The sequence below is a fragment of the Accipiter gentilis genome, unplaced genomic scaffold (genome assembly GCF_929443795.1).
Source record: "Accipiter gentilis unplaced genomic scaffold, bAccGen1.1, whole genome shotgun sequence".
Lineage (NCBI taxonomy): Eukaryota > Metazoa > Chordata > Aves > Accipitriformes > Accipitridae > Astur > Astur gentilis.
In genome coordinates this window covers 4,063-28,000 of record NW_026060897.1, presented here as the reverse complement: position 1 = coordinate 28,000, position 23,938 = coordinate 4,063, and the positions used below count along the sequence as shown (strand labels likewise).

Below are 23,938 nucleotides of genomic sequence, written 5' to 3'. Positions count from 1 at the left end.
TACCCCAAAAATACCAGTTAGGGGTCCTGGCACCCCAAAAATTGAGGAATGGGCATCCCGACACCCCAAAATTCCTTGGGTGACATCCCCGAATCCCAAAATCCTGGATGTCGTGTTCCGGCAGCTCAAGGATCCAGGGATGGGGGTTCCAGCACCCCAAAAATACCAGTTATGGGGTTCCTGTACCCCAAAAATACCAGTTAGGGGGTCCCAGTACCCCAAAAATTGAGGAATGATGGTCCCCGAACCCCAAAATTCCTTGGTGACGTTCCCGAATCCCAAAATCCTGGATGTCGTGCTCCGACAGCTCAAGGATCCAGGGATGGGGGGTTCCAGCACCCCAAAAATACCAGTTAGGGTTCCTGTACCCCAAAAATACCAGTTAGGGGTCCTGGCACCCCAAAAATTGAGGAATGGGCATCCCGACACCCCAAAATTCCTTGGGTGACATTCCCGAATCCCAAAATCCTGGATGTCGTGTTCCGGCAGCTCAAGGATCCAGGGATGGGGGTTCCAGCACCCCAAAAACACCAGTTAGGGGTCCTGGCACCCCAAAAATACCAGTTAGGGGTCCTGGCACCCCAAAAATTGAGGAATGATGGTCCCCGAACCCCAAAATTCCTTGGGTGATGTTCCCGAATCCCAAAATCCTGGATGTCGTGTTCTGGCAGCTCAAGGATCTACAGATGGGGGCCCTGCACCCCAAAAATCCAGGGATGAGGGTGCCTGCACCCCAAAAATACCAGTTATGGGGGCCCAGCACCCCAAAAATACCAGTTATGGGGCTCCAGCACCCCAAAATTCTGGGAATGGGGCTCCTGCACCCCCAAAAAATTGGGAACTGGGTCCCTGCACCCCAAAACTGCCCCCCATGGGCTCCTGGCACCCCAAAACTCACCTGTAGTGGCTCCCAGCACCCCAAAACCTCCCCACATGGGCTCCTGGCACCCCAATAATGTCTCACAGCACCCCAAAATCTCCCCGAATGGGCTCCTGGCACCCCGGTAACGTCTCACAGCACCCCAAAACCTCCCCATATGGGCTCCTGGCACCCCAAAACTCAGCTGTATGGAATCACAGCACCCCAAAACCCGCCCCCCATGGGCTCCTGGCACCCCAAAACTCACCTGTAGTGGCTCACAGCACCCCAAAACCTCCCCATATGGGCTCCTGGCACCTCAAAAGTCACCTATATGGAACCACAGCACCCCAAAACCTCCCCACACGGGCTCCTGGCACCCCAAAACTCACCCATATGGGCTCCTGGCACCCCAATAATGTCTCACAGCACCCCAAAATCTCCCCGAATGGGCTCCAGGCACCCCAAAACTCAGCTGTATGGAATCACAGCACCCCAAAACCCGCCCCCCCATGGGCTCCTGGCACCCTAAAACTCACCTGTAGTGGCTCACAGCACCCCAAAACCTCCCCATATGGGCTCCTGGCACCCCAAAACTCAGCTGTATGGAATCACAGCACCCCAAAACCACCCCCCATGGGCTCCTGGCACCCCAAAACTCACCTGTAGTGGCTCACAGCACCCCAAAACCTCCCCATATGGGCTCCTGGCACCTCAAAAGTCACCTATATGGAACCACAGCACCCCAAAACCTCCCCACACGGGCTCCTGGCACCCCAAAACTCACCCATATGGGCTCCTGGCACCCCAATAATGTCTCACAGCACCCCAAAATCTCCCCGAATGGGCTCCAGGCACCCCAAAACTCAGCTGTATGGAATCACAGCACCCCAAAACCGCCCCCCATGGGCTCCTGGCACCCCAAAACTCACCTGTAGTGGCTCCCAGCACCCCAAAACCTCCCCACATGGGCTCCTGGCACCCCAATAATGTCTCACAGCACCCCAAAATCTCCCCACAGGGGCTCCTGGCACCCCGGTAACGTCTCACAGCACCCCAAAACCTCCCCATATGGGCTCCTGGCACCCCAAAACTCAGCTGTATGGAATCACAGCACCCCAAAACCGCCCCCCATGGGCTCCTGGCACCCCAAAACTCACCTGTAGTGGCTCACAGCACCCCAAAACCTCCCCATATGGGCTCCTGGCACCCCAAAAGTCACCTATATGGAACCACAGCACCCCAAAACCTCCCCCCATGGGCTCCTGGCACCCCAGGAATGTCTCACAGCACCCCAAAATCTCCCCGAATGGGCTCCTGGCACCCCAAAACTCAGCTGTAGTGGCTCACAGCACCCCAAAACCTCCCCATATGGGCTCCTGGCACCCCACTAACATCTCACAGCACCCCAAAACCTCCCTGAATGGGCTCCTGGCACCCCAAAACTCACCTATATGGAACCACAGCACCCCAAGACCTCCCTGAATGGGCTCCAGGCACCCCAGTAACATCTCACAGCACCCCAAAACCTCCCTGAATGGGCTCCTGGCACCCCAAAACTTACCTGTAGTGTCTCACAGCACCCCAAAACCTCCCTGAATGGGCTCCTGGCACCCCAGTAACATCTCACAGCACCCCAAAACCTCCCTGAATAGGGTACCTGCACCCCAAAACTCACCTATATGGAACCACAGCACCCCAAGACCTCCCTGAATGGGCTCCTGGCACCCCAGTAACGTCTCACAGCACCCCAAGACCTCCCTGAATGGGCTCCTGGCACCCCAAAACTTACCTGTAGTGTCTCACAGCACCCCAAAACCTCCCTGAATAGGCTACCTGCACCCCAAAACTCACCTATATGGAACCACAGCACCCCAAGACCTCCCTGAATGGGCTCCAGGCACCCCAGTAACGTCTCACAGCACCCCAAAACCTCCCCACACGGGCTCCTGGCACCCCAAAACTTACCTGTAGTGTCTCACAGCACCCCAAAACCTCCCTGAATAGGCTACCTGCACCCCAAAACTCACCTATATGGAACCACAGCACCCCAAGACCTCCCTGAATGGGCTCCAGGCACCCCAGTAATGTCTCACAGCACCCCAAAACCTCCCTGAATGGGCTCCTGGCACCCCAAAACTTACCTGTAGTGTCTCACAGCACCCCAAAACCTCCCTGAATGGGCTCCTGGCACCCCAGTAACATCTCACAGCACCCCAAAACCTCCCTGAATAGGCTACCTGCACCCCAAAACTCACCTATATGGAACCACAGCACCCCAAGACCTCCCTGAATGGGCTCCTGGCACCCCAGTAACGTCTCACAGCACCCCAAGACCTCCCTGAATGGGCTCCTGGCACCCCAAAACTCCCCTGTAGTGTCTCACAGCACCCCAAAACCCCCCTACACAGGCTCCTAGGCCCCCATAAGGACTCCCAGCCCCCCCAAAATCCCCCCTAACCCCTTTACCTCTGCTGTTTCTCTCTCCTGGCCATCTCCTTCAGCTTGCAGGCGGCTTCGCAGCGCCGCCGACGCCGATCCCCTCGTTCGGCCGCTTCCACGCGGAGCTGTTCCCGTTGGTAGGAACGTTGGCAGGCGGTGATCAGCCGGCGTAAGCGAGCCGTCAGCACCGAACCCGGCGGCCAGAAAGGTTGACCCGGTTGGGGGGGTTGGCCTGGGAAAAGGGGGGGTTGGGGGGAAAAGGGGGGTCAGGGGGGAACCTCAAGGGGTCCTATGGGTCTCCTTGGGGTCCCATAGGGTGGTAGGAGTGAGCCATCCTATAGGTTGGGGGGTCCTTACGGGGTTAGGGCGGGGTCCCTATGGGGTCTTATGGGTCTCCTTGGTGTCCGATAGGGTGTAGGAGTGAGCCATCCTATAGGTTGGGGGGGTCCCTATGGGGTTTGGGGGGGTCCCAAGGGGTCTTATGGGTCTCCTTGGCGTCCCATAGGGTGTAGGAGTGAGCCATCCTATAGGTTGGGGGGGTCCCCATGGCGTTTGGGGGGGTCCCAAGGGCTCTTATGGGTCTCCTTGGCGTCCCATAGGGTGTAGGAGTGAGCCATCCTATAGGTTGGGGGGGTCCCTATGGGGTTTGGGGGGGTCCCAAGGGGTCTTATGGGTCTCCTTGGCATCCCATAGGGTGTAGGAGTGAGCCATCCTATAGGTTGGGGGGTCCCTATGGGGTTAGGGGGTGTCCCTATGGGGTCTTATGGGTCTCCTTGGGGTGCCATAGAGCGTAGGAACGAGATATTCTATAGGGATGGGTGTCCCCATGGGGTTTGGGGGGGTCCCTATGGGCTTGGGGGGGGGGTTCCTATGGGGTCTTATGGGTCTCCTTGGGGTCACATGGGGTGTAAAGGTAAGATATCCTATAGCGATGGGGATCCCTATGGGGTTTGGGGGGGTTCCAAGGGGTCCTATGGGTCTCCCTGGGGTCCCATAGGGATATAGGAGCGAGATATCCTATAGGGGTTGGGGGTCCCTATGGGATTTGGGGGGGCCCAAGGGGTCCTATGGGTCACCTTGGGGTCCCATAGGGTGTAGGGATGAGCCATTCTATAGGTTCGGGGGTCCCTATGGGGTTTGGGGGGGAGCCCATGGGGTCCTATAAGTCTCATTGACATCCCATACAGATATAGGGGAGACCCATCCTATAGGGATGGGGTTTCCTATAGGGTTTTGGGGGGCCCCACGGGGTTTGGGGCGATCCCAAGGGGTCCTATAGCTCTCCCTAGTGTCCCATTGGGATTTAAGGATGAGATATCCTATAGCTCTGGGGGTCCCTCTGGGTCAGGCTCAGCCCTGTAGGGTCCCCCAGGGTATCCTATAGGTCTGGGGGTCCCTATGGGACAGCAGGGTCAAAGCCAGCCCTATAGGGGATATGGGGCAGAGAAACCCTATAGGGCAGAGGCACTCTATAGGGCAGAAGCATTCTATAGGGCAGAGGGACCCTATAGGGCTGGCCCACCCCCATTACCTTCATCGCCGTCCACCACAGAGATCTCCTCGTCCAGCAGCATCAGAGGGTCCGTCTAATTGGGGGGGGGGGAAGAAATCAGGGTCGTCCCCCCCAAATTTTGGGGGGGCAGATTTAGGGGGGGGAGAGCCCCCCCAAATACCTCGTCGTCCACCTCCTTCGCCGTCCCCGCGAGGGGCTTGTATTCGGGGTCTTCGCAGTCTTTATCGAAATCCACGCTGCCGGGGGGGGGCACAAGGACGATGAGGGGGGGGTTCCCCAAAAATAAAGACCCCGACACCCCCCAAAAACGTCCCCCTGACCCCCCAAAATCCAACCCCCCCCCCCCCCCAACTTTGGGTGCCTCAGCTCTTGAAGAGATTGAACTCATCCCAGCCCACAGCTGGTCGGTATTAGCATGGCGTGGTCATCATCGGCACCCCCAAAATTAGGAGGGGGGGTCCCCAAAAGTGTGTAGTGGGGGGGAATTGTCCCTAAAATGGGGTGAAGGGATATGGGTAACCCCAAAGTGGGGCTGGGGAGGGGAAGGGGGGACCCCAAAGGCCCCCAGAGAGGGGCTGGGGCACCCCAAAGATGGGCTGGGGCACCCCAACCCACCCCAAAGATGGGCTGGGGCACCCCAAGTTGCCCACAAAAGGGGCTGGGGCACCCCAAAGCCCCCCATAGTGGGGTCAGGACACCCCAAAGAGGAGCTGGAGCACCCCAAAGAGATTCTGGGGCATCCCAAGACACCCCCAAAAGGGGCTGGAGCACCCCAAAGAGGAGCTGGGGCACCCCAGAGAGGGGCTGGGGCACCCCAAGACACCCACAAAAGGGGCTGGGGCACCCCAAAGCCCCCCATAGTGGGGTCAGGACACCCCAAAGAGGAGCTGGAGCACCCCAAAGAGATTCTGGGGCATCTCAAGACACCCCCAAAAGGGGCTGGAGCACCCCAAAGAGGAGCTGGGGCACCCCAGAGAGGGGCTGGGGTACCCCAAGACACCCACAAAAGGGGCTGGGGCACCCCAAAGCCCCCCATAGTGGGGTCAGGACACCCCAAAGAGGAGCTGGAGCACCCCAAAGAGATTCTGGGGCATCTCAAGACACCCCCAAAAGGGGCTGGAGCACCCCAAAGAGGAGCTGGGGCACCCCAGAGAGGGGCTGGGGTACCCCAAGACACCCACAAAAGGGGCTGGGGCACCCCAAAGCCCCCCATAGTGGGGTCAGGGCACCCCAAAGAGGAGCTGGAGCACCCCAAAGAGATTCTGGGGCATCCCAAGACACCCCCAAAAGGGGCTGGAGCACCCCAAAGAGGAGCTGGGGCACCCCAGAGAGGGGTTGGGGCACCCCAAGACACCCACAAAAGGGGCTGGGGCACCCCAAAGCCCCCCATAGTGGGGTCAGGACACCCCAAAGAGGAGCTGGAGCACCCCAAAGAGATTCTGGGGCATCCCAAGACACCCCAAAGAGGGGCTGGGGAACCCCAAGACACCCACAAAAGGGGCTGGGGCACCCTAAACCACCCCAAAGAGGGTATGGAGCACCCCAAGGCACCCCTGAAAGGGGCTGGAGCACCCCAAAGAGGGACTGGGGCATCCCAAAGCCCCCCAAATAGGGGCAGCAGCACCCCAGGACACCCCAAAGAGAGGCCGGAGCCCCCCAAATTTGTGGCAGGGGTCCCCCCAAACTCACCCTTCCCCGACGTCCAAGCGCTGCTCGGCAGCGATAGCCTTCTCATCGGGGCGGCCGGCTTTCTCCAAGAAGCAGAGAGCGGGGTCGGCACGCATGGTGTTGTATTTCTCGTAGCCTGTTCTCCCCCACCAAAAAAAAAAAAAACGGGGGGTGTGGACGACACACTGTTACAACCCCAATTCTGCTGGGTTTCACCCCAAAATTGGCTCCCCACCCCTGCAACATACCGTGTTTGAAGACCCCGATGAGGAGGGATTTGTCGGCTTCGGCGTCCCACCAAGTGGTCGGTACCTCCAGCTGCTCCACCAGCGGGAACCAGATGTCGATCTCGCTGGGGATGGGGGGGGAAAAATGGGGTGATTGGGGGGGGTCAGGGGTACCCCAAAGTGGGAGTGGAGCACCCCAAATCACCCCAAAGTGGGACTGGAGCAGCCCAGAGAGAGTCTGGAGCACCTCAAACCACCCCAAAGTGGGGCTGGAGCACCCCAAACCACCTCAAAGTGGGGCCGGTGCACCCCAAGACACCCCCAAGAGGGGCTGCAGCACCTCCAGCACCCCAGAAAGGGGTCTGGAGCACCCCAAAGAGGGACTGGGGCACCCCAGGACACCCTCAAGAGCATCTGGGGCACCCCAGAGAAGATCTGGAGCACCTCAAACCGAGCTGGAGCACCCCAAACCACCCCAAAGAGGGACCAGAGCACCCCAAAGAAATTCTGGAGCACCTCAAGCCACCCCAAAGCAGGACTGGAGAGCCTGAAACCACCCCAAAGCGGGGCTGGAGCACCCCAAAGAGGGCCTGGGGCACCCCAAAGAGGAACTGGGGCACCCCAAGACACCCTCAAAAGGGGCTGGAGCACCGCAAAGAAGGTCTGGAGCAACTCAAACAAGCTCATGGTGGAGCTGGAGCACCCCAAACCACCCCAAAGAGGGGCCAGAGCACCCCAAAGAAGTTCTGGAGCACCTCAAACCACCCCAAAGTGGGGCTGGAGCACCCCAAGACACCCCTAAGAGGGTCTGGAGCACCTGCCACCACCCCACAAAGAGCCTGGAGCACCCCAAAGTGGGGCTGGGACACCCCAGGACACCCTCAAGAGCATCTAGAGCACTGCAAAGAAGGTCTGGAGCACCTCAACCACCACAAAGTGGGGCTGGAGCACCCGAAAGAGGAACTGGGGTACCCCAAGACACCCTCAAAAGGGGCTGGAGCACCCCAGAGAGAGTCTGGAGCACCTCAAACCACCCCAAAGTGGGGCTGCAGCACCCCAAAGAGGGACTGGGACACCCCGGGACACCCTCAAAAGGAGCTGGAGCACTCCAGAGAGGGTCTGGAGCACCTCAAACCAGCTCATGGTAGAGCTGGAGCACCCCAAACCACCCCGAAGAGGGGCCAGAGCACCCCAAAGAAGTTCTGGAGCACCTCAAACCACCCCAAAGTGGGGCTGCAGCCCCCCAAAGAGGGACTGGGACACCCCAGGACACCCTCAAAAGGGGCTGGAGCACCCCAGAGAGGATCTGGAGCACCTCAAACCAGCTCATGGTAGAGCTGGACCACATCAAACCACCCCAAAGAGGGGCCAGAGCATCCCAAAAAAGTTCTGGAGCACCTCAAACCACCCCAAATAGGGCTGGAGCACCCCAAACAGACCCCGGAGCACCTCAACAAAGGTCCCCCAGACTCACCTGGCCATCGCTCCCGCCAGCACCTTCTCCGCCTGGTCCCCGATCACCTCCTGCCGCAGGTAGTAGAGCATCCGCACCCTCAGCAGAACCCTGGGAGATGGTGGGATGGGACAGTCAACCAAAAAAACCCCAAAAAACCACAGAAAAGGGGACAAAGGGGACCTTCCAAGAAAATCTCAACCTACTTGTTGCATTGGTGCTTGAGGTGCTTCTTGTAGCTCTCGTCTTGGAAGAGGGTGTCGGGGTTGTATTTGCGGATCCACTCGGCTTTGTGGACGTCAAAGGTGCTTTGGGACTTGACCTTCTTCCCCTTACGACCCCGAGGAACCGGAATGGAAAGACCTGGAGAAACGGGGTGGAAGAAGGAGAAAGACGTCAAGGTGGGACCTCAAGAGGTCCCCGGTTGTCCCGAAGCTCCTGTAGACCCTCACCCGAGTGGTTTTGGAGCTCCTTGGCCTTGCCGTTTTCGGTGGGGCTGATGAGATCCCAAATGAAGCCTTTGATGTTCTCGTCACCGCGGTAATGCAGGAGACAGTAGACCAAGATGGCCCGGCAGATGGTCTCCACGTCTCGCTCCGAAAGACGGCGTTTGAACCTCCCGTGGGACAGGATCTCCCGCCATCGACCCCAGCTGGCGGGGGAAGATGGGGTCAGTGGCCGAGGAGGTTCTCGGCTGGAGTTTCCCAAAGTCCCGGCTGCCATCTCCACCAATTATCTACTCATGGTGGCCACCAGAGAAGAGCTGGAGCTCGTCCGCTCTCCCCTCCACCCTCTACTCACGGTTGCCACCAGAGAAGAGGTGGAACCGGACCTGGTCTATCATCTCCACCGAGTTATCTACTCATATTTGCCACCAGAGAAGACCTGGAGCTTGTCCACTCTCTCCTCCACCATCTACTCTGGTGACAACCATGAGAAAAGGTGGAACTGGACCTGGTCTACCTTCTCCACCGAGTTATCTACTCATGGTGGCCACCAGAGAAGAGCTGGAGCTTGTCCGCTCTCTCCTCCACCGTCTACTCAAGGTTGTCACCAGAGAAAAGCTGGAACTGGACCTGGTCTGCCTTCTCCACCGTGTTATCTACTCAAGGTTGCCACCAGAGAAGAGGTGGAACCGGACCTAGTCTGCCTACTCCACTGAGTTATCTACTCATGGTGGCCACCAGAGAAAAGATGGAACTGGACCTGGTCTACCTTCTCCACCAAGTTATCTACTTACGGTTGCCACCGCGGCAGGGCCGGACCTGCACTCAGTCTGCTTTCTCCACCAAACATCTGCTCGTGGTTGCCACCAAACCACACGTAGATCTAGACCCGATCTACTTTCTCCACCAAGAACCATCCCGTGGTTGCCACCAGAGCACAGCTGAACCCAAGCCCTTCCTCACCCGTAAACCAAGAGGTGCTTCTCCACGCGGAAGCAGTCGGTGCGACCGTAGGCGTGGTGCAAGGCGTGGTGATGCCGGTCGTGGCGACGGGATCGAGGTCTCTCCTCATCCTCGCTCTCCAGGTCCGAGAACTCCACCAGGTCGTCGTCCCGAAGGGTGCTGAAATGTCGCGTCTGCTTACGCACCCGTGGCGTGTCGATCACCAGGTTGTTCTGGAAGATGGGATGGAGAAAACCGATCAAGCGCTGCCCCGTGACGGCCCCACCGCCGACCCAACCCCATGGTTGTCCCCCTTCCCGGCTCAAACCTTGCTATTCAGCAGGTCCAGGTCCAGGTCGGCTTTCTTGGCCCACTTCTGCCAAAAATTGGGGTCATCCAACGCGATATCGGTGCGGTTTTCGGAAGCCACGAAGCTCGCCTGGGGTTGGGTGAGGAGTTTGGGAGATGTTCACCGACAAACTCCAAGGTGGGAGATGTTTCTCCCCGCCTCCGGCTCGGCAACGGCGGGAAAAGCGCGCGGAAATACCTTGGCAAAGGTGGAACCCTTCCCCTCGCTCTCGATGGTGATGGTGGTGGTACGGCGCAGCAGGATCTGGTCGATGTCTTCCTCGCAGAACTTGGAGCCTTCGTCGTCCTCTTCCATGATGGCCGCGTAGGCCCCTTTGCGCAGCAGGTCCTCGATCTCCTTTTTGGAGAACTGCTGGATCTGCCGGGGAGAACGGAGAAGGGAGGTGAGCATTGGGTGAAGCGGGTGGCCCATGGGACCTGCTCCCATCCCAAAACAACCCCAAGCCCCATGTCCCTCAAGATTAGGGTCCTTGCGTCCCGTTTCCCTCGGAGAACCCCTTCCCCAAGGTCTTTGCGTCCCGTTTCCCTGGGAGAACCCCTTCCCCAAGGTCTTCACAATGCATTTCTCCTGGAAAACTCCACCCCCGGGGTCTTCACAACATGTTTGTCTTGAAGGACCCTATCCCTATGGTCTTCATGCCCCGTTTCCCTTGGAAGACCCCATCTCCATGGTCTTCAGACCCCGTTTCCCTTGGAAGACCTCATCCCACAGATCTTCACGTTGTATTTCCCTTGGAAGAGACCATCCATAGGGTCTTCACAAACCATTTTCCTTGGAAGACCTCATCCCAGTGGCCTTCATGCCCCCTTTCTTTTGAAGGATCCCATCCCTGTCATCTTCACGCCCCATTTCCCTTGGAAGACCTCACCCTCGTGGCCTTCAAGCCCTCTTTCCCTCAGAAGACCTCATCCTCATGGTCTTCATGCCCCATTTCCCTCGGAAGACCTCATCCCCAAGATCTTCACGCCCCGTTTCCCTCGGAAGATGCCTCACCCCCGCGATGTTGCCCTCGCGTCCGCTCATGGACTGCAGCACGGCCTTGTCCAGCCCCAGTTTGAGGCTGGCTTTATCGAACATCTCCCGCTCGTAGGAATTCCGCGTGATGAGGCGGTAGACCTTCACCGCCTTGCTCTGCCCGATCCGGTGACACCGCGCTTGAGCCTGGAGGAAGGAAGGAGAGGGCGGGTGGGGATCAGGTCAGGACGAAGGCAACGCGACGCCAAACCCGTGGCGGTGGGGCGGAGCCGGCCTCTACCTGGAGGTCATTTTGGGGATTCCAATCGGAATCGAAGATGATGCAGGTGTCGGCGGCGGTGAGGTTGATGCCCAAACCGCCTGCCCGGGTGCAGAGGAGGAAGACGAAGCGATCCGAGTCGGGTTTGCTAAAGCGATCGATGGCGGCTTGCCGTAGGTTGCCCCGTACCCGTCCGTCGATCCGCTCGTACAGGTACCTACCGAGATCACCGGAACCGCGTTCAGGGAGGGCGCGAGGGTCCCCCCGCCGGGCCCACCCGTCACCTCGTCGTCCCCCCTTCTCACCTCTTCTGGATGAGGTAGTCCTCCAAGATGTCGAGACATCGCACCATCTGGGAGAAGATGAGCACCTTGTGGCCGCCGGCTTTCAGCTTGGGCAGCAGCTTGTCGATGAGAACCAGTTTGCCGGCCGAGCGGACCATGGCCTGGAGGTGGAAGTCGTGGGGGACGTGGTGGTGGCAAGACTCCCGAAATTCGGCCAAGATCTTCTCCTCTGCGCCTGTCGGGAAGGGAAGGGACCGTCAACGGGGTGGCACGCGAGACCTTCTCGGGAGACACCCCGCCAAAGCAAGACTCGAGGGGCATCAAAATCCAACCGGGTGAGCCGGAAGATCTCCCCCACACAACGTTGAGCCCAACGGACGGCTCTACGGAGGTTGGGGAAGGCAAACGCCAAATCCAAGAGGCCAAGTCCTCGGCGGAAGAAAGGACGAGGCCAGGAGAAGCAGGGACGGGGTGGCGTTAGCCCCCAGAGGTCGTCCACCGGCGGTGGGAGGACGAGGGACGCCCCGCCGCGTCGTTGCCCGCCCCTGGTTCCTCACCGTTGATGAGGTAGGGGTGGTTGCAGCACTTGCGCAGCTCCATCATGGTGTTGAGGAGGTTGGGCATGTTGGTGTGACCGGCGCCTTTGGAAAGGAAGGAGAAATTCTTCTCCAGGATGGCCCGGTAGTATTTCTTCTGAATGTTGGTCAACTCCACCTCAATGATGGTTTCTTGCTTGGGCGCCAGGTTCTTCTCCACGTCTTCCTTCAACCGACGGAGCATCATGGGCTTGAGGATGGCCTGGAGCTTCTGCACCTACAAGGGGGACCAGCGGGGCAACGTCACCGCGGGTCAGGAAGGAGCCAAGTAGCCGGGGAAGGGTTCGGGGTCCTCCCGATGTTCTCACCTGCTCCTCGGTTTTGAGGTCCCCAAAATCCTTGAGAAATTCTGCTTCGGAAGGGAACTGGGAAGGCTCCAGGAAGTGCAGGAGGCTAAAGAGCTCTTCCACCGTGTTTTGGAGCGGGGTGCCCGTCAAGAGAACTTTGTGTTCCTGAAAACCAGAGGGTGTAAAACGTTAGGATTTGGGGTGGGGCAGGCACGGAATGTGCCCAATCATCTCCAGGTATGACCAGCACCCCCCACACACCTTCAAGACCAATCCCCGTGGCACAGGATGAGCCCAAACATCTCCAGATGCAACCAAGACCCCCCCCACCCCTCCAAAACCAATCCCCGCGGCACAGGATGAGCCCAAACATCTCAAGATGGAACCAATTCCCCCCCCCGCACACCTTCAAGACCAATCCCTGTGGCACAGGATGAGCCCAAACATCTCCAGATGCAACCAAGACCCCCCCCACCCCTCCAAAACCAATCCCCGCGGCACAGGATGAGCCCAAACATCTCAAGATGGAACCAATTCCCCCCCCCGCACATCTTCAAGACCAATCCCTGTGGCACAGGATGAGCCCAAACATCTCCAGATGCAACCAAGACCCCCCCACACACCTCCAAAACCAATCCCCGCGGCATGGGATGAGCCCAAACATTTCCGGATGCAACCCAGACCCCCACGCACACCTTCAGGGAACCCCGTTCTGCCCCACGGAGAGGAGTTGGGGTCTCCGTGTCCCCCTCCCCGTCCCCTTCTCCACCCCATCTCTCACCAGGTCCATGTGCTTGAGGCTGTCGAGCAACTTGCAGTTGCGGTTTTTGAGGCGGTGGGCCTCGTCGATGATGACGCAACGCCACTCGATCTCCCGCAGCTCGGGGCAGTCCGAGAGGATCATCTCGAAGGTGGTGATGAGAGCGTCAAACTTGTAGGCTCCGGGGATGAGACGACCCTGGGGAGGGGACGAAGGTAGGGAGGTGGCTCCAACCTCATCCCCAAACCTCAGGGAAGAGTTTTCGGAAGCGTCTCGAAGCCAAGAAGACCCAACGACATCCTACCCGCGAGTCCTTGCAGTACATCTCGTACTGTTGGATCATCTGCCGGGAAGCCAAACTGCCGTGGTAAACGATGCTGTTCATCTCCGTCCAGGTATTAAACTCTCGCTCCCAGTTGGTGATGGTGGAGAGCGGAGCGATAACCAGGAAAGGACCCCGGATGCCGACGTTGTAGACTTCTTGCAAGAAAGCGATGGACTGGATGGTCTTGCCCAAGCCCATCTCGTCGGCCAAAATACAGTTCTGCCTGCGGGGAGGGAAACAAAACGGCCGGTCGGCGATTGGGAGATAACGTCCCCCGTGTCGCCCCACCCACCGTCCCGTTCCGCCACTCGCCTGTTGTACCAGTTGAAGAGCAACCAGTTGACCCCTTCCAGTTGGTATTCGCGAAGCTGGTTGTGGTTTTTGTATTCGTGGGAGAGCTCCAGTTTCTTCCAGGAACCGGCTTGGGGACGGGGCTGGGAGGAAAAAGGAAGGTGGGGTGGCGGGGACGGAGATGACATCGGCGGCTGCCGAAATTGGGGTGTGGGGGGGACGCGGAGAGGTGGGAGAGGACCCGGATGCTCACCAAACGTTTGAGCTCCGGGTGTCGGGCTTGGATGCGTTTGAACTCCCTGATCTTCCCCTCGTCTACGTCCTCTTTGAGCTCCCATGTGCTGTCCTCGTAGGGTAGGGAGCACCACTTCACCAGGTAGTAAACCACCGGCTGCAACCGGGAGTAGGATGGGTGGGACAAAAAAAAGGGGGTGCCGGTGACGGGAAATGCCGTTTTTTGGGGGGGACGGAAGTCCCCCGTCGCCCCGTCCTCTCCTCCTCGCTCACCTCCCCATTGTCTTTGTCGATGCTGTGGGACTCATCCAAAATACGGTCTACCTCCACGTAGTCAGGGTTGAAAGGTTCTTCATCCTTTGAAGATAAGGAGGGGGGTGGTGAGCGGTCTCGCCGAACCCCCAAAACCCCTTCCGTGCCCCCCCGCCCCCCCCAAACCAGCACCTCGTGGAAAAAGTGTCGCATCTGCGTCATCTTCGTCTTGAAACGCTTCAGCTTCTGGTGGATCCTCTTGTCCTTCTCCAGCTGGTCGATGGTGGCCCACTCGCAGTGGAGATAAGAGCTGGGGGGGGGAACACGGGACAAGGGGGCAAAGAGTCACGTCCACGCGGCAAAGCCCCCCCCCCCACCGCCACGGTGAAGGGATTTGGGGGCGGTAAGGCCATTTTTGAGCAACATTGGCGTGAAAAAAACACCCTTTGTCGACAGCCGCCTCGTCGTAGAAGCGTCGACAAGTTGTTGGGCTCACCGCCGCGTCCCCTCCGTTGGGTTTGGAGAGCTCAACCCAACCGTCGCGGCCCAACGAGGAGTCCGCCGGCGGGGCGCCAAGGGTCCAAACGTGCCGTAGACCCCACGGGGACACCCCAAACCCATCCCACCTCCTCCGGCCACCTACTAGTTCTTGTACTTGACGAAAAACTCCTCCAACTCGATCAACTGCCCCGACGGAAGCTGCGGAGAACGAGGAGGGACGTTAAGAGTTGGCAAAATGTCGGCAAAAGACCCCTCACCGCCGCCGCCACGGTGGTTGCTCACCTCTTTCTTCACCACCCTCATGGAGAGGACCTTGTCCACGATGGCCGCATCTTCCTCGCTGGGGTTTTCCTGGAGGCGGAGAAGAGAAAAAGATGAAGATGACGGCGGAAGAAGACGAAGATCGTGGCAGATGCCACAAAACAGCAACCGAGAAGATAAAGCGAAGACCCCCCACCACAAAAAACTGCATGGAGGGCAACGTCTCGCCCTCCGGCTCTGGCTCCGGCACAGGGGGTTGTGGGACCGGCGGTTGCTCGGGTCGGACCGGCCCCGTCACGTCCAGCTCTTCATCTTCCTCATCGTCGGTGATCTTGATGTCCAAATCTTCGGTGTATTTCTTGCGCTTGACTTGCCGATTCGACCGCCGTTTCTGGAAAGGAAAACAGGATGCGGCCCCCATCCGTGCCAAAACGGTGCGGACCTCCGCTGGCGGCGTCTCCGTACCTGCACGCTGGTTTCTTCTTCTTCCCGTGGCGACTGCGCCGGCATCACCTCAGCGTCCGAGTTGTCGGAGGAGGCGTTGCGTTTCCGTTTCTTCCCCACCACCGGCGTGATGGTGCTACCGGGGCGAGATGGGAGCGTTAGGAGGGCGGAGATGGGACGGATGGATCCCTTCTCCGGGGGTTTACTCCAAGGCCAAGGGTTGGGGGACAACAAGGGCCAAAGGTTGGGGACAATGGCCAGGGTTGGGGGGCAAACGAGCGTGACTGGGGCGACAACGAAGACCGCGGTTGGTCAATGATGGCCACTGTTGGGCACCAATGAAGGGCCACCGTTGGGCAACAACGAAGTCCATGGTTGGGTGACAACGAGGGGCCGCCGTTGGGCGACAACGAAGACCACGGTTGGGCAATGAGGGCCGTCATTGGGCAACAACGAGGGGCCGCCACTGGGCGACAATGAAGACCATGGTTGGTCAACAACAAAGACCACGGTTGGGCAATGCCAGGGCCACCCCAACAAGGACACGCACCCGTGGCCAGACCCCTCCCAGCTAAATTTGGGTGAAAATACGTCGTTTTTTGGAGCTGAGGAGATCTCACCTGGGTTTGCTGCGCCCCTTGCTCTTGCCGGAGCCACCTTGACCCTTGCCCTTGCGGGGTCTTTCCTCCTTGGGTCCACCGCGCTCGCCGGCCCCTTTCCGCCGGCGCTTCCGCTCGCCCTCCTCCTCGGGCCGGACGCTGGGCAGCTCGTCCTCGTTGAGGACACGGGGGATGTTCTGCTCGCCCCGGGCTCGGGCACGGGCGATGGCCTCGGCTACGATGCGATTGGCTTTCTCCTGCTTCTTCTGGTGCTCCAGCTTGCGGCTTTCCTCCGAGGCGCCCCGCGAGCCGGGGCTGGCCAGGGCGGCTACTTCGCTGCTGCTCAGCACCTTCACCACCGATAGACCGGGAGAACTGCCCTGAGATGAGCCGGCCTGCGGAGAAAAGCCAAAAATCGCGGTGGCACCGAGGTTGGGCGCGATGGAGACCAAGGGTTGGGCGCAACGCCGCGGCCAAAGGTCGGGTGCAACTGGGACCAAAATTGGGCGCAATTCTAGGACAAAAGCTTTGGCGCGACCAAAACCAAGAGTTGGGCGCAACGCCGCAGCCAACGGTTGGGCGCAACTCCAGGACAAAAGCTTGGGTGCAACCAAAACCAAGAGTTGGGCGCAATGGAGACCAAGGGTTCGGCACAAAACCGTGGCCGAGGTTGGGCGCAACACCATGTCAAATGTTGAGCACAACAGAGATAAGGGTTGGGCGCAACGCCGCGGCTGAAGGTTGGGCGCAACAGGGACCAAAATCAGGTGCAACACCAGGCGAAAAGCTTGGGTGCAACCAAAACCAAGAGTTGGGCGCAACGCCGCAGCCGAAAGTTGGGCGCAACTCCAGGACAAAAGCTTGGGTGCAACCAAAAGCAAGAGTTGGGTGCAACGGAGACCAAGGGTCGGGCGCAATGCCGCTGCCGACGGTTGGGCGCAACGGGGACCAAAATCGGGTGCAACACCAGGACAAAAGCTTGGGTGCAACCAAAACCAAGAGTTGGGTGCAACGCCGCAGCCAAGGGTTGGGTGCAACTCCAGGACAAAAGCTTGGGTGCAACCAAAACCAAGAGTTGGGTGCAACCAAAACCAAGGGTCGGGCGCAATGCCACGGCCAACGGTCGGGCACAACGGGGACCAAAATCGGGTGCGACACCAGCACAAAAGCTTGGGTACAACCAAAACCAAGAGTTGGGCGCGACACCAGGATCGAGGGTTCGGCACAACAGGGACCGTAGTTGGACAAAATGCCGGGACCACCCCCCCGCAAGAAGCTCTTCAGCTTCCCGGTCGCCCCAAATCCTCGCCGACGCTCACCTGGGGCTGTAGAACCACCTTCAACGGCACCGTCAACCTCTGCCCCGTCCCCCCCACCACCTGCGGCACGGAGGAGACGGCCACGGGAGCCGGCTGCCCGCCGGCGCCGGCGGGTTGCTGGAGGAGTTGGATCTTCTGAGGAGCTCCCGGTTGGCCGGCGGGGGGTTGTTGAACCTGAAGTTGGATGGTGACCACCTTGGCGGGTTGACCCGGCGTCCCTTTGGCTTGACCGAGAGCGGCCAATTGGTTGCCCTGCAACACGATCTTGCCCGGTAAACTACCCAACACCACGTGGCGTTGGCCGGGGGGGGCGCTACCGCCCGGCGGCTGTTGGAGCACCAAAGTGATGCGTTTTGATTCGCCCTGGAGGAGAGACGGGGGGAAAAAAGGGGCGGGGTCAGGGCGAGAACGGGGTGACGGGGAGCGTGGGTGGTGAGCTGGAACTCGGGGACCTCGTTATGGGGAGGTGACCTCAATCTTGGGGACCTCAAGGACTTTGGGGACCCTGTTATGGGGTGGTGACCCCAACCTTGGGGACCTCAAGGACTTTGAGGACCCAATTACGGGGAGGTGACCCCAACCTTGACGACCTCAAAGACTTTGGGGACCCCCTTAATGGGTGGTGACCCCAATCTTGAAGACCTCAGGAACTTTGAGGACCCAATTACGGGGAGGTGACCCCAACCTTGGGGACCTCAAAGACTTTGGGGACCCCCTTAAGGGGTGGTGACCCCAATCCTGAGGACCTCAGGAACTTTGGGGACCCCGCTACGGGGAGGTGACCCCAATCCTGAGGACCTCAAAGAGTTCGGGGACCCTGTTATGGGGTGGTGACCCCAATCTTGGGGACCTCAAGGATTTTGGGGACCCCCTTAAGGGGTGGTGACCCCAATCTTGAAGACCTCAGGAACTTTGAGGACCCAATTACGGGGAGATGACCCCAACCTTGGGGACCTCAAAGACTTTGGGGACCCCCTTAAGGGGTGGTGACCCCAATCTTGAGGACCTCAGGAACTTTGGGGACCCCGCTACGGGGAGGTGACCCCAATCCTGAGGACCTCAAAGAGTTTGGGGACCCTGTTATGGGGTGGTGACCCCAACCTTGGGGACCCCCTTAATGGGTGGTGACCCCAATCTTGAAGACCTCAGGAACTTTGAGGACCCAATTACGGGGAGGTGACCCCAACCTTGGGGACCTCAAAGACTTTGGGGACCCCCTTAAGGGGTGGTGACCCCAATCTTGAGGACCTCAGGAACTTTGGGGACACCACCACGGGGTGGTGACCCCAATCTCGGGGACCCCAAGGACTTTTAGGACCCGATTATGGGGAAGTGACCCCAATCCTGAGGACCTCAGGAACTTTGGGGACCCCGCTACGGGGAGGTGACCCCAATCCTGAGGACCTCAAAGAGTTTGGGGACCCTGTTATGGGGTGGTGACCCCAATCTTGGGGACCTCAAGGACTTTTAGGACCCGATTATGGGGAAGTGACCCCAATCTTGAGGACCTCAGGAACTTTGGGGACCCCCTTAAGGGGTGGTGACCCCAATCTTGGGGACCTCAAGGATTTTGGGGACCCCCTTAAGGGGTGGTGACCCCAATCTTGAGGACCTCAGGAACTTTGAGGACCCAATTACGGGGAGGTGACCCCAACCTTGGGGACCTCAAAGACTTTGGGGACCCCCTTAAGGGGTGGTGACCCCAATCTTGAGGACCTCAGGAACTTTGGGGACACCACCACGGGGTGGTGACCCCAATCTCGGGGACCCCAAGGACTTTTAGGACCCGATTATGGGGAAGTGACCCCAATCTTGAGGACCTCAGGAACTTTGGGGACCCCGCTACGGGGTGGTGACCCCAATCTTGGGGACCTCAAGGATTTTGGGGACCCCCTTAAGGGGTGGTGACCCCAATCTTGAGGACCTCAGGAACTTTGAGGACCCAATTACGGGGAGGTGACCCCAACCTTGGGGACCTCAAAGACTTTGGGGACCCCCTTAAGGGGTGGTGACCCCAATCTTGAGGACCTCAGGAACTTTGGGGACACCACCACGGGGTGGTGACCCCAATCTTGGGGACCCCAAGGACTTTGAGGACCCAATTATGGGGAAGTGACCCCAATCCTGAGGACCTCAAGGATTTTGGGGACCCCACCATAGGGCAGTGACCCCAATCTTGGGGACCTCAAGGACTTTGGGGACCCGATTATGGGCAAGTGACCCCAAAGACTTTGGGGACCACACCATGGGGTGGTGACCCCAATCCTGAGGACCTCAGGAAATTTGGGGACCCCGCTACAGGGAGGTGACCCCAATCCTGAGGACCTCAAGGATTTTGGGGACCCTGTTACGGTGGGGTGACCCCAATCTTGAGAACCCCAAGGATTTGGGGGACCACACCATGGGGTGGTGACCCCAATTTGGGGGACCTCAAGGACTTTGGGGACCCCGCTGGTGGGAGGTGACCCAGACTCCGGTGGCCCCCGACAAATCACCCTGAGCCCTCCAAACCCAAAGACGCCCACCCAAAAAGACAACCCCAAACTTGAAGCCCCCCACCCTGAAGACCCCAACCCCCAAGCCCCCCACCCAAAGGGACAACCCCACCCTCCAAGCCCCTCCCACCCCACCCTGTGCCCCGCCCAACCCCACAGCCCCACCCCCCGCCTCACCCCGAGCCCCCCCCCGAACCTCAAAAACCCCAACCCAAGAAGACAACCCCAACCTTGAAGACCCCCCCCACCCAACCCCGAAGACCCCAACCCCCAAAACACCCACCCATGGGTGCCCCCACCCACGTCGCCGCCCCCCCCACCCACGTCACCTGCGCCGGCGCCGACGTGAGGGTGACGGCGGGTTTGAGGGGGGTCCCGGCCCCCCCAGCTTTGACCGGTTGCAAAACCAATTGCTTGACAGGTCTTCCCGGTTGAACCAATCGGTGAACGGCGGCGGCGGCGGCTGGGGGGGCCGTTCCGGTAGCCCCCCCGGTTCCGGCTGGAGTCACTTTCCCGGTTAAAACGGCGGCGGCGTTACCGGTAACGATGGAAACGCCGGGTCGAAGTTGCGGGGCGCCGGTTAAAACTTTGGCGAAAGTCACTTTTCCGCCGTTGGGCGCGGTCCCCCCGCCCGCTACGGGAAGGGCGGGCGATTGGGTGGGACCCGAGGGCGTCGCCCCCCCCGGGGGGGCTTTAAGGATAACGATTTTGGGAGGTTGAGGACCCCCCCCGGAGGAAGAAGGGGTGGGGGGTAACGAAGCCGAGACCCCCATAAAGGGGTTGCCTTGACTGAGAACGTCACGTTCGGGGGGAATTTGGGATCGAGGGGGATCGGGTGGATTTTGGGGGGGCAAAGAAGGTTCCGGAGGGGGCGCGGGGGGATCCGGGGGGGGGGTCCGGGGGAGGTTGGGGGGGTTCTAAAGCCCCCGTTAAACCTAAAGCTTCTTCGATGGGATCGTGGGAAGGGGGGGCGAAGGTTTCGTCCGTTAAAGGGTCGAGCCCGAAAAGGTTGGGGTCGTCGAAAAGGTCCATGATGGGGTCGGCCATTTTTTTGGTTTTTTTTTTGGGGGGGGGGGGTGTTAAAAAAAAAAAAAAAAAAAAAGGGGGAGGGAGGGTGGGTTTTTTGGGGGGTCCCCTCCCCCCCTAGAGGGGGGAGGGTTTGGGAAGGGGGCGGGGGCTCACGTCAGGCTGCGAGGGGCGGCGGGGGGGTCCGGACCTCCGAGCTGTGGGGGGAGAAAAAAAAAAAAAAAAGAAAAATTAAGGGGGGGGGAACCCCCAAAAGTGCTGCCCTCCCCCCCCTCCACAAAACCCCGCCCCCCCAACTGACCCCGCCCCCTGAATGACCCCACCCCTCCAAATTTGGGGTCACCCCTTTCAATAAATCTCGCCCCCCCCCCCCCCCAAAAATGCACAGACTCCCCCAAAACTGGCTGCGGGTGCGAGGGGGGGGAATGGTGCCCAGTAAGAGGGGAAGTGGGGGGGTACTGGGAGCTCCAGTAAGAGGCGGATGGGGGGAACTGGGAGCTCCAGTAAGGGGGGAACTGGGGTGCCCAGTCCTGCAGGAACTGGGGAGCCCAGTAAGAGGGAAAATGGGGGCACTGGGGTGCCCAGTAAGAGAAGGATGAGGGGAACTGGGGCGCCCAGTAAGAGGGAAAATGGGATCCCCAGTAAGAGGGGAATGGGGGGCACTGGGAGCCCCAGTAAGAGGGGAACTGGGACGCGCAGCAAGAGAGGAATGGGGGGAACTGGGGTGCCCAGTGAGGGGGGAACTGGGACGCCCAGTAAGAGAGAAATGGGGGGAACCGGGGTACCCAGTTAGAGGGGAACTGGGACGCCCAGTTAGGGGGGAACTGGGGCACTGGGACCCTGAGCAAAAGAGGAATGGGGGGAACTGGGGTGCCCAGTCATGGGAGAACTGGGACGCCCAGTAAGAGGTGAACTGGGACGCCCAGTAAGAGGGAAAGGGGGAGAACTGGGGTGCCCAATCATGGTGGAATTGGGTTGCCCAGTAAGAGAGGAATTAGGGTGCCCAGTAAGAGGGGAATTGGGAGAACTGGGGTGCCCAGTCATGGGGGAACTGGGATGCCCAGTTAGGGGGGAACTGGGGAGAACTGGGGTGCCCAGTAAAAGAAAAAGGGGGAAAACTGGGATGCCCAATTATGGGAGAACTGGGCTGCCCAGTAAGAGGGGAATGGGGAGAACTGGGCTGCCCAGTCGTGGGGGAACTGGGCTGCCCAGTAAGGGGGAAATTGGGAGAAGTGGGGTCCCCAATACTGGGGGAACTGGGGTGCCCAGTAAGGGGGGGAACTGGGGAGAACTGGGCAGCCCAGTCAGAGGGGAATGGGGAGAAGTGGGGTCCCCAATACTGGGGGAACTGGGCTGCCCAGTAAGGGGGGAATGGGGAGAAGTGGGGTCCCCAATACTGGGGGAACTGGGCTGCCCAGTAAGGGGGGAATGGGGAGAAGTGGGGTCCCCAATACTGGGGGAACTGGGCTGCCCAGTAAGGGGGGGAACTGGGGAGAACTGGGCAGCCCAGTCAGAGGGGAATGGGGAGAACTGGGGTCCCCAATACTGGGGGAACTGGGCAGCCCAGTAAGAGGGGAATGGGGAGAACTGGGCAGCCCAGTCAGGGGGTAACTGGGCCTCCCAGTTCGATCCAACTGGTCTCACTGGTGCCCCCCCCCCCCCCCCCCGCAACCTCCCCCCCTCCCTCAGCGGGACCAAACCACCGTGAGGTGATGACGGGGGGGGGGGTCGCCAAACACCCCCCCCTCCCTCTCTCCCCCCGCCCCCCCCCCCCCAAATTAAAACCGCCGGGGCCTTACCTTGGGGGGGGGGGGGGGAGGGGAAAAGGGGGGGGGGTCCTCCGGAGAGTGGGGGAGGGGCAAGGAAAAGGAAAAGGGGGGGGAGAATATGGACGGCCTCCCCCCCCCCCCCCCCCCCCCGCCGCCGCCCTCCCCGCCCCCCCCCCCCCCCCCCCGCGTTTCGTCGGTGGCCTCACCCCGCGGGCGCGCGCGAGAACAAGGGGCGGCGGGAAAGGGGGGGGGGGGGGGAAGGGAGGGAGGGGGGGAGGGCGCGCGCACGCCGCACCCCAACCGGCTCCTTCTCAAGCCCCGCCCCTCCCTCCTCTCAGTTCTCCTCACGCCATTGGTTAACGGGCGAGGAGGAAAAAGGAGACGATTGGTGGAGAGGGTGAGGGGGGGGGAAGGGGGCGGGGTTTGGAGGGGGAGGGTGTGGCCGCGGCGGTTGCCTGAGGCGGCGGTCCCCGCCCCTCCCCTCCCCTCCCCCCCCCCCCCCGCCCCGGCGCGGCCGCCATCTTGTGGGCGCTGAGGGGATGAGGGGACTTAACCCCTGCGACGCCGGCCCTCAGGGCGCCCGCGCGGACGACAAAAAAAATAATAAACGGCACCACGAAAAAAAAAAACCACAACACAAAACAACATGGTTTCAACCCCGAACCCTTTGGTTTAAGGCCCAAACCCTCCTGGTTTAAGGCCCCAAACCCCCTGGCTTAAGCCCCCAAATCCCCTTCGTTTAAACCCAAACCCCCTTCGTTTAAACCTCAAATGCTTCCATCTAACCCCCAAAGCCCTTGATTTCACCTCAACCCCCCCCAAACCCCTTGATTTAGCCCCCAACCCCCTTGATTTCACCCCAAACCCCTTTAACCCCCAGCTCCTCTGATTTCACCTCAAAACGCCTTGATTTAGCCCCCAAACCCCTTGATTTAACCCAAACCACCTTGATATAGCCCCAAAACCCCTTGACTTAGCCCCAAAACCCCTTGATTTAGCCACCCCCCAACTCAACCCCAGACCACCTTGATTCAACCCCAAACCCCCCTGATTTCACCTCAAAACCCTTGATTTTACCCCCAAACGCCCAATTTCACCTCAAACCCCCTTGATTTCACCCCCAAACCCCCCATATTCACCTCAAACCCCCTTGATTTAACCCCCAAACCTCCCTGATTTCACCCCAAACCCCTTGATTTCACCCCAAAACGCCCAATTTCACCTCAAAACCCCCTTGATTTAACCCCCAAACCTCCCTGATTTCACCCCAAACCCCTTGATTTCACCCCAAAACGCCCAATTTCACCTCAAAACCCCCTTGATTTAACCCCCAAACCCCCT

General features: G+C 59.8%; 1 protein-coding gene, 1 long non-coding RNA gene and 1 other non-coding gene across 9 annotated transcripts; all 3 read right to left on the bottom strand.

Annotated features, from left to right (window-relative positions):
* Positions 1–791: 791 nt before the first annotated feature.
* Positions 792–3,257, bottom strand: LOC126037076 (uncharacterized). Of its 7 annotated transcripts, none has more exons than XR_007505478.1 (4): positions 3,083–3,257; positions 2,617–3,030; positions 2,389–2,450; positions 792–1,029 (listed from the first exon to the last, which is right to left on the bottom strand). It is a non-coding gene; the product is annotated as an uncharacterized LOC126037076 (long non-coding RNA). The 7 variants fall into 7 exon arrangements; XR_007505479.1 differs by lacking the exon at positions 792–1,029 and adding an exon at positions 1,881–1,922; XR_007505476.1 differs by lacking the exon at positions 2,389–2,450.
* Positions 3,258–3,324: 67 nt separating this feature from the next.
* On the bottom strand, positions 3,325–22,950 carry LOC126037078 (chromodomain-helicase-DNA-binding protein 8-like). Its single transcript, XM_049797296.1, has 31 exons — positions 22,946–22,950; positions 21,614–21,668; positions 20,132–20,719; positions 17,308–17,670; positions 16,010–16,383; positions 15,411–15,525; positions 15,142–15,336; positions 14,967–15,035; positions 14,827–14,882; positions 14,376–14,493; positions 14,205–14,288; positions 13,951–14,088; positions 13,715–13,840; positions 13,386–13,625; positions 13,103–13,279; positions 12,343–12,486; positions 11,996–12,251; positions 11,460–11,673; positions 11,176–11,371; positions 10,914–11,081; positions 10,098–10,277; positions 9,879–9,989; positions 9,572–9,783; positions 8,615–8,814; positions 8,369–8,525; positions 8,184–8,273; positions 6,731–6,834; positions 6,504–6,618; positions 4,975–5,050; positions 4,833–4,887; positions 3,325–3,533 (listed from the first exon to the last, which is right to left on the bottom strand). Exons 1-31 carry the CDS (start codon positions 22,948–22,950, stop codon positions 3,325–3,327), a joined length of 5,190 nt encoding a protein of 1,729 aa, XP_049653253.1.
* Positions 5,172–5,250, bottom strand: LOC126037079 (small nucleolar RNA U6-53/MBII-28). The gene has a single exon (XR_007505482.1). It is a non-coding gene; the product is annotated as a small nucleolar RNA U6-53/MBII-28 (small nucleolar RNA).
* Positions 22,951–23,938: the final 988 nt, after the last annotated feature.

Excerpts from the sequence above, each read along its gene's own strand:
- LOC126037078 (XM_049797296.1), bottom strand. Across the intron at positions 13,626-13,714 it reads TCAACTGGTACAACAGGCGA|AACTGTATTTTGGCCGACGA; the intron begins GTGGCGGAACGG and ends CCCCGCAGGCAG. Across the intron at positions 8,815-9,571 it reads AAGCACCTCTTGGTTTACGG|CTGGGGTCGATGGCGGGAGA; the intron begins GTGAGGAAGGGC and ends TTCCCCCGCCAG.